The 9223-nt window shown below is 37.9% G+C and overlaps 1 protein-coding gene across 4 annotated transcripts; it reads right to left on the bottom strand.

Annotated features, from left to right (window-relative positions):
- Nucleotides 1-237: 237 nt before the first annotated feature.
- On the bottom strand, nt 238-4737 carry LOC148097995 (uncharacterized). Of its 4 annotated transcripts, none has more exons than XM_087830545.1 (11): nt 4538-4735; nt 3021-3107; nt 2538-2678; nt 2278-2417; nt 2025-2161; nt 1826-1919; nt 1594-1693; nt 1217-1476; nt 940-1126; nt 652-779; nt 238-565 (listed from the first exon to the last, which is right to left on the bottom strand). In XM_087830545.1, exons 1-11 carry the CDS (start codon nt 4656-4658, stop codon nt 248-250), a joined length of 1713 nt encoding a protein of 570 aa, XP_087686671.1. In that variant the 5' UTR covers nt 4659-4735; the 3' UTR covers nt 238-247. The 4 variants fall into 4 exon arrangements, with proteins under 4 accessions (XP_087686671.1, XP_087686668.1, XP_087686670.1 ...); XM_087830542.1 differs by having other exon boundaries at nt 2278-2396; nt 4538-4697; XM_087830544.1 differs by having other exon boundaries at nt 940-1476; nt 4538-4737.
- Nucleotides 4738-9223: the final 4486 nt, after the last annotated feature.

The raw sequence follows: 9223 nt of genomic DNA, 5'->3' as shown, positions 1-9223 counted from the left end.
GGCTGTAAATTAACATCAGTGTCAGCCTGTTGGTCGAAATAGTTAAGGTGTTTGGTATTTAAATGTTTTCTAAAACCTGAAAAAGTGCCAAACACACAGCCACAGTCACGCTGGGCACATTTAAGGCGAAGATTTCTTCCAGGTAAGTAACCATGGACTAACCGTAAATGCCTAACAAGCATGTTTGAACCAGTAAACTCAGCCTGACAGACAAAACACTTCATGATGGAGAATTAACCTTCAAGCCCTAATGAAGCAACCTTGCCCTTATTTCAGCAACTCTGGGACTTTCTTTGACTTTGCCAACATCTATATTGTACACAGTGGTTTGGATGAACGTGTACATGTTGTGAAGCATGGTGTTGTAAGATGTGCCAAACACAAAATGTGCTTTAAACAGTTCATCAAAAGCACCAAGTGAAGAGGTAGACTTGCATGGTATGGCATTCTTGTCAAGAATAATGAAGAACTGGTGGATGTCATTCTTTTTCACCCCAACAGCCAGGAGGTAGGGTTGAGTGCTGGTAGTGATGGCATCAAGATGCTCTTGGATATTTGTTCCAGTCTGAAAAGACAAATACAGACAGGCAATAAGAATCAAGTGTTTCTTAAACTGGTAATTCATACCATAAAAATAGAAAAGAAACAAACCTTCTTGAAGACCACAAGATGCCTTTCTGCTTGAGAAGCTGACACCTTTCCTGGTCTCTTCCGACCCTGACCAGATGGTGGAATCAGATGTAATAGCAATAGAATCGCTGAGAGGTCACTGTCCCAGTCTGAAAAAAATATTTGTTTTTAATAAAGTTGAATCATCATCATCAATAACAAATTTCAATGCATTGACAAAATGTTTGAGTAGACCCAAAATACAAAAGGACAGCTGTTCTGTGACAAACATTATATATGCTGTGAATGTGCTAAAAAATAACAGCTCACCAATGTCAGCATTAACTTCAGTGGCATCCTCAGGAGAGTCAGCTGCCAGCAAGAGTTCTTCCAGGTCACTGGTAGAAGGAAGCTTTCTGCCTTGTTGGATAATCTTTCTTTTGAATGTTGTTGGCCACCTCTCCAGCAACCTGCCTGATACATCCTCACCAAACATCAGTACAAAATCCTGTTCGATCTGTAACAGGGATAGAGAATAGAGAATTATATCTGCTATCTGCAAAAAATAAAATGTGTTTACATTGTCAACGTAATGAAAAATATTCACCAAGCCTTTGATATCTTTGAAACGTGGAAAAACAGACAGTATGTTGCTTGACAGCAGGGGGTCAAGGACCATGTTGTGTCGATAAACAAATGTCAACTTCATCTTCTTCTTGACTGTGTCTTCATCAGCTGAATGTTTCATCAGAGAGATTGCTTCCTTACACTCATCCTCACTCAGCACGTTCTCTGTAACAAACTGCAACTCTCGTCTGACAGTTGGTCCACCACACTGGTCTTCACCCGATGATCCATCTCCTGGTGCTAGACAATATGAAATACAACTTTACCAAAACTAATAATAACATTTAATAACCATTATTAATACAGTACCACAATTTGGAACTGTATTATATGTTTCCACTTAATTATAAATGTTACCTCCAGATGATAATCGCCTCTCTTTAGCAGTGCATCTCTGTATGGTTTTAATCCTCCAGGCCAAGTACCCAGTGCCACTCTCGCCATCATAATAATGTTCCTTGGAGAGGGACATATACAGACATTTTGTTTAATTTATCAGTAAGTTATGTAACCATGAACAGTTGATAAGGACATACATTTTGGCAGGATTTAAAAATTTTGATTTTAGTTGTATCTGTTAGCTACTTACATAGCCATTTTTTGAGTATGGGTCACTGAGGTAAGGGAAAAAGGTTACAATTCCTCTGGCATACATTTCTTTCACCTGCCGTGGTGGTGATGTACTGCAAGATCAAAAGGAAAAGAACTAGTCAGCTTCCCTGGAATTAATAGAGATTTAAAATAATTTGAAAATGATAGTAAAAATCACAGGGCCAGAAATAAATTACCCATTTTTTTCTGTCATGTCAGCTACCAGTATGTTGACCATTTTTCTTCTGGTTTCATCCACCAGGGACTTGGTCCGATTGTACTCATTTATTATACATTCTCCACCAGGTTTGCTGGTGAGAATGGATTCCACCAACTGAAAAAAACAATAAAAACATTCTACATGTTGATATAACCACTACAGTTCAGAACACTTAAACTACAAACAAAAAAGACACTATTAGAAGAATGTGGAAATCTGTTAACTCTTACTTGCTTAGCTTCTGCATCCAGCTTCTGACGTTTCCTCAAAGGGCTGTCTGAAAGGATGACAGTATCCTGTGAATCTGATGAATGTGGCGATGATAACTGGAACCGCTCAGGAGACACTTCTGCAACAGATGTTTCCAGACCTCAAGAATAGGAGCAAAACAAATCAGTTTAGACTAATTTTATACACTCTTTGAATAAACAATGTAATAATGACACACACAAAAATGACATCCAATGAAACACACATCACTCAAACAAACCTGTTTCATATTTGATGGTTAGTACTCCGGTTGAGGGATCTGTTACTATATCCTCAAATACATCCTCATCCAACTCAGTCCCTGAACTATCAAAAACTTTCACTCCTTCTGTTACGGCTGGCACACCAAACTTTGCAAATGCTGGAAACAAGCACACAACTTTGTGTAAACAAAAAGATTACATGACATCTAATGTTTTGTAGCTTAAAATGAAGATCATTTCAAGATACTTCTTCAAAAGTGAGTCAGATAAATAAAAGCTAAATTATTAAGCGCCACTAACATGCTTGATAAGTGGTAGATTAAAATGGGTGACACTCACATTATGCAGTTTTTCCCCCACTAAATATACATTCATAACTAAGATGCTTCCAAAACACAGATCATTTTCAATTAATCATAAAATGCAGTTTGAAGAGACTAAATAACAAGAAGAACTTAAAGCTCCCTGTACACCTTTTTTATACAATGTTGGTTTCTTACCGGCAATCAAAAACTCCTTAAGGCTTGGCTCAGATACTCTAACAAATTTCTGCACACCTCCGAGTTTTGCTTTAAGCAGCATGCTTCCTGTAGACAGACTTATAGTCAGTGCTCTTCATTGAACTACAGTAAGCAGAAAATGTGAATATTAAAAAAGTCCAATAAATACCAGCAAAATAGCCTTGCAATGTTATTTCTTACTGTATGTTACTTTTATGTCAGTGTAACAAGGTGTTTCAGCTCTTTGGCGGTAGTTTTTAGCCCTTTACTAAATGAGTATTTCATTTACAAGAGATATAATCCTCAATCCATCCATTCGCTTCCGCTTATCCTTTTCAGGGTCGCGGGGGGCGCTGGAGCCTATCCCAGCTGTCATAGGGCGAAAGGCGGGGTACACCCTGGACAGGTCGCCAGTCTGTCGCAGGGCCAACACACAGGGACAGACAACCATTCGCACTCACTTTCATTCACACATTCACACCTAGTGACAATTTGGATTATCCAATTAACCTATCCCCATAAGCTGCATGTCTTTGGACGGTGGGAGGAAGCCGGAGTACCCGGAGGGAACCCACGCAAACACGGGGAGAACATGCAAACTCCACACAGAAAGACCCCGGCCTGATGTTGGAATTGAACTCAGGACCTTCTTGCTGTGCGGCAACAGTGCTAACCACCGTGCCACCGTGCTGCCTGCCTAATCCTCAATACAAAACTAAAATAATTACTACTACTTTTTACCATTTGTCTGATCTAACTTAGCACTAGGGAGTCAGTATTTTGTCATCATTAGGTAACATACTGAACAGTCTGGTAACCAAAATGGAAAAAGGAGCGGGGTAACTTTTGTCAATACCATCAACTCACAATAAATACAAACGCTGTCATCTTAAATTCAACCTACTAAAAACAAGCATTAAAAACTGAATCCTGGACATTTTGGATACTTTATCAAGCTTATAACACCTGCTGGTTGTACTCCTGTAACTGTAAAATCGCTGAAGACAGCCGAGTTAAAATAAGACAATAACCTTACTGAAAACGACCTCTATATCTGGTACATAGGTATCAAAAAAATAAAAATGTAACATTTAGTGTAAACCTTTAATTAGTTAATGCTTGGGTTATGTAATTTAAAATTTAACGATAACTAGCGAATTGCCCGCGCACTGAGGTTAGCCAAAATGCTAGTTAGCTAGCTAATGTTAAGATGTAAATCCCAACACATGGAGGGTTTAATTTAATGGAATTTCGAACATGCTAGAACACAACACAATCACCACTACACACTGAAATAAATTTTGATAACAAGCCTTACAGTCCAACACTGATATCAGTCAACTTTTTTTAGCTAATTAACAACCTTACATTAGCATACAGACAGTGTCACATTTGCTTCTGGTGCAAAATGAAATATATAATAAACATGGACAAAAGGAATGTAACCTTATTTTAACGTGCTACCTGTGCTTAAAATGTCGAATTGTTGGTTTAATAAGTAAATATGAACAACTTACCCTGCAACTGATGTGAAGAAAATGGCGTCCTGAAAAATCCTCTTGGTTTGAAAACGAGTCTGTGGTGGGAGGAGCTTTCTAGAGTAACGTTGACACTGCCTCTTTTAACTCCACGAATCATCACCCACACTGGGGGGCGTTTTGCTCCAGCTGTTGTTATAATGACTCTATTAGAGTAAATACACTTTAACACTGCTGATTTAACACTGGGAAATTTACTGTGTACGATTACATGCATTTGAATGGGGAACTCGTCCGAAACAAAGTATAGGTTTTCATTATGTGAATAACTTGAAAATCTTAGCTCAAACAGCTTCAAAACCTGTTTGCCCAGCACGGGGATCTTGAACTGTATAAGATAACGCCTTAAATATGTGTGTCTGAGTCGTCTATCAAAACTTACATCTATATTTAAGGACAAGTGCGTAGGAAACGCACTGTCTTGACGAAATAAAGCGTTTTTGTACAACTTCATATAAATAGCTGTAAGTTTTGATAGACGACTCAGACACACATATTTAAGGCGTTATCTTATACAGTTCAAGATCCCCGTGCTGGGCAAACAGGTTTTGAAGCTGTTTGAGCTAAGATTTTCAAATTATTCACATAATGAAAACCTATACTTTGTTTCGGGCGAGTTCCCCATTCAAATGCATGTAATCGTAGGAAACGCACTGTCTTGACGAAATAAAGCGTTTTTGTACAACTTCATATAAATAGCTGTAAGTTTTGATAGACGACTCAGACACACATATTTAAGGCGTTATCTTATACAGTTCAAGATCCCCGTGCTGGGCAAACAGGTTTTGAAGCTGTTTGAGCTAAGATTTTCAAATTATTCACATAATGAAAACCTATACTTTGTTTCGGGCGAGTTCCCCATTCAAATGCATGTAATCGTAGGAAACGCACTGTCTTGACGAAATAAAGCGTTTTTGTACAACTTCATATAAATAGCTGTAAGTCTTGATAGAAGAAGCATACACACATATTTAAGGCGTTATCTTATACAGTTCAAGATCCCCGTGCTGGGCAAACAGGTTTTGAAGCTGTTTGAGCTAAGATTTTCAAGTTATTCACATAATGAAAACCTATACTTTGTTTCGGGCGAGTTCCCCATTCAAATGCATGTAATCGTAGGAAACGCACTGTCTTGACGAAATAAAGCGTTTTTGTACAACTTCATATAAATAGCTGTAAGTCTTGATAGAAGAAGCATACACACATATTTAAGGCGTTATCTTATACAGTTCAAGATCCCCGTGCTGGGCAAACAGGTTTTGAAGCTGTTTGAGCTAAGATTTTCAAATTATTCACATAATGAAAACCTATACTTTGTTTCGGGCGAGTTCCCCATTCAAATGCATGTAATCGTAGGAAACGCACTGTCTTGACGAAATAAAGCGTTTTGGTACAACTTCATATAAATAGCTGTAAGTCTTGATAGAAGAAGCATACACACATATTTAAGGCGTTATCTTATACAGTTCAAGATCCCCGTGCTGGGCAAACAGGTTTTGAAGCTGTTTGAGCTAAGATTTTCAAATTATTCACATAATGAAAACCTATACTTTGTTTCGGGCGAGTTCCCCATTCAAATGCATGTAATCGTAGGAAACGCACTGTCTTGACGAAATAAAGCGTTTTTGTACAACTTCATATAAATAGCTGTAAGTTTTGATAGACGACTCAGACACACATATTTAAGGCGTTATCTTATACAGTTCAAGATCCCCGTGCTGGACAAACAGGTTTTGAAGCTGTTTGAGCTAAGATTTTCAAATTATTCACATAATGAAAACCTATACTTTGTTTCGGGCGAGTTCCCCATTCAAATGCATGTAATCGTAGGAAACGCACTGTCTTGACGAAATAAAGCGTTTTTGTACAACTTCATATAAATAGCTGTAAGTCTTGATAGAAGAAGCATACACACATATTTAAGGCGTTATCTTATACAGTTCAAGATCCCCGTGCTGGGCAAACAGGTTTTGAAGCTGTTTGAGCTAAGATTTTCAAATTATTCACATAATGAAAACCTATACTTTGTTTCGGGCGAGTTCCCCATTCAAATGCATGTAATCGTAGGAAACGCACTGTCTTGACGAAATAAAGCGTTTTGGTACAACTTCATATAAATAGCTGTAAGTCTTGATAGGAGAAGCATACACACATATTTAAGGCGTTATCTTATACAGTTCAAGATCCCCGTGCTGGGCAAACAGGTTTTGAAGCTGTTTGAGCTAAGATTTTCAAATTATTCACATAATGAAAACCTATACTTTGTTTCGGGCGAGTTCCCCATTCAAATGCATGTAATCGTAGGAAACGCACTGTCTTGACGAAATAAAGCGTTTTGGTACAACTTCATATAAATAGCTGTAAGTCTTGATAGAAGAAGCATACACACATATTTAAGGCGTTATCTTATACAGTTCAAGATCCCCGTGCTGGGCAAACAGGTTTTGAAGCTGTTTGAGCTAAGATTTTCAAATTACTCACATAATGAAAACCTATACTTTGTTTCGGGCGAGTTCCCCATTCAAATGCATGTAATCGTAGGAAACGCACTGTCTTGACGAAATAAAGCGTTTTGGTACAACTTCATATAAATAGCTGTAAGTCTTGATAGAAGAAGCATACACACATATTTAAGGCGTTATCTTATACAGTTCAAGATCCCCGTGCTGGGCAAACAGGTTTTGAAGCTGTTTGAGCTAAGATTTTCAAGTTATTCACATAATGAAAACCTATACTTTGTTTCGGGCGAGTTCCCCATTCAAATGCATGTAATCGTAGGAAACGCACTGTCTTGACGAAATAAAGCGTTTTTGTACAACTTCATATAAATAGCTGTAAGTCTTGATAGAAGAAGCATACACACATATTTAAGGCGTTATCTTATACAGTTCAAGATCCCCGTGCTGGGCAAACAGGTTTTGAAGCTGTTTGAGCTAAGATTTTCAAATTATTCACATAATGAAAACCTATACTTTGTTTCGGGCGAGTTCCCCATTCAAATGCATGTAATCGTAGGAAACGCACTGTCTTGACGAAATAAAGCGTTTTGGTACAACTTCATATAAATAGCTGTAAGTCTTGATAGAAGAAGCATACACACATATTTAAGGCGTTATCTTATACAGTTCAAGATCCCCGTGCTGGGCAAACAGGTTTTGAAGCTGTTTGAGCTAAGATTTTCAAATTATTCACATAATGAAAACCTATACTTTGTTTCGGGCGAGTTCCCCATTCAAATGCATGTAATCGTAGGAAACGCACTGTCTTGACGAAATAAAGCGTTTTGGTACAACTTCATATAAATAGCTGTAAGTCTTGATAGAAGAAGCATACACACATATTTAAGGCGTTATCTTATACAGTTCAAGATCCCCGTGCTGGGCAAACAGGTTTTGAAGCTGTTTGAGCTAAGATTTTCAAATTATTCACATAATGAAAACCTATACTTTGTTTCGGGCGAGTTCCCCATTCAAATGCATGTAATCGTAGGAAACGCACTGTCTTGACGAAATAAAGCGTTTTTGTACAACTTCATATAAATAGCTGTAAGTTTTGATAGACGACTCAGACACACATATTTAAGGCGTTATCTTATACAGTTCAAGATCCCCGTGCTGGACAAACAGGTTTTGAAGCTGTTTGAGCTAAGATTTTCAAATTATTCACATAATGAAAACCTATACTTTGTTTCGGGCGAGTTCCCCATTCAAATGCATGTAATCGTAGGAAACGCACTGTCTTGACGAAATAAAGCGTTTTTGTACAACTTCATATAAATAGCTGTAAGTCTTGATAGAAGAAGCATACACACATATTTAAGGCGTTATCTTATACAGTTCAAGATCCCCGTGCTGGGCAAACAGGTTTTGAAGCTGTTTGAGCTAAGATTTTCAAATTATTCACATAATGAAAACCTATACTTTGTTTCGGGCGAGTTCCCCATTCAAATGCATGTAATCGTAGGAAACGCACTGTCTTGACGAAATAAAGCGTTTTGGTACAACTTCATATAAATAGCTGTAAGTCTTGATAGGAGAAGCATACACACATATTTAAGGCGTTATCTTATACAGTTCAAGATCCCCGTGCTGGGCAAACAGGTTTTGAAGCTGTTTGAGCTAAGATTTTCAAATTATTCACATAATGAAAACCTATACTTTGTTTCGGGCGAGTTCCCCATTCAAATGCATGTAATCGTAGGAAACGCACTGTCTTGACGAAATAAAGCGTTTTGGTACAACTTCATATAAATAGCTGTAAGTCTTGATAGAAGAAGCATACACACATATTTAAGGCGTTATCTTATACAGTTCAAGATCCCCGTGCTGGGCAAACAGGTTTTGAAGCTGTTTGAGCTAAGATTTTCAAATTACTCACATAATGAAAACCTATACTTTGTTTCGGGCGAGTTCCCCATTCAAATGCATGTAATCGTAGGAAACGCACTGTCTTGACGAAATAAAGCGTTTTGGTACAACTTCATATAAATAGCTGTAAGTCTTGATAGAAGAAGCATACACACATATTTAAGGCGTTATCTTATACAGTTCAAGATCCCCGTGCTGGGCAAACAGGTTTTGAAGCTGTTTGAGCTAAGATTTTCAAGTTATTCACATAATGAAAACCTATACTTTGTTTCGGGCGAGTTCCCCATTCAAATGCATG

The sequence above is a fragment of the Neolamprologus brichardi genome, chromosome 17 (assembly GCF_056152115.1).
Source record: "Neolamprologus brichardi isolate AB-2024 chromosome 17, ASM5615211v1, whole genome shotgun sequence".
NCBI lineage: Eukaryota > Metazoa > Chordata > Actinopteri > Cichliformes > Cichlidae > Neolamprologus > Neolamprologus brichardi.
Note: the sequence above shows the minus strand (reverse complement) of the source record. Positions and strands in the feature narration are given on the sequence as shown.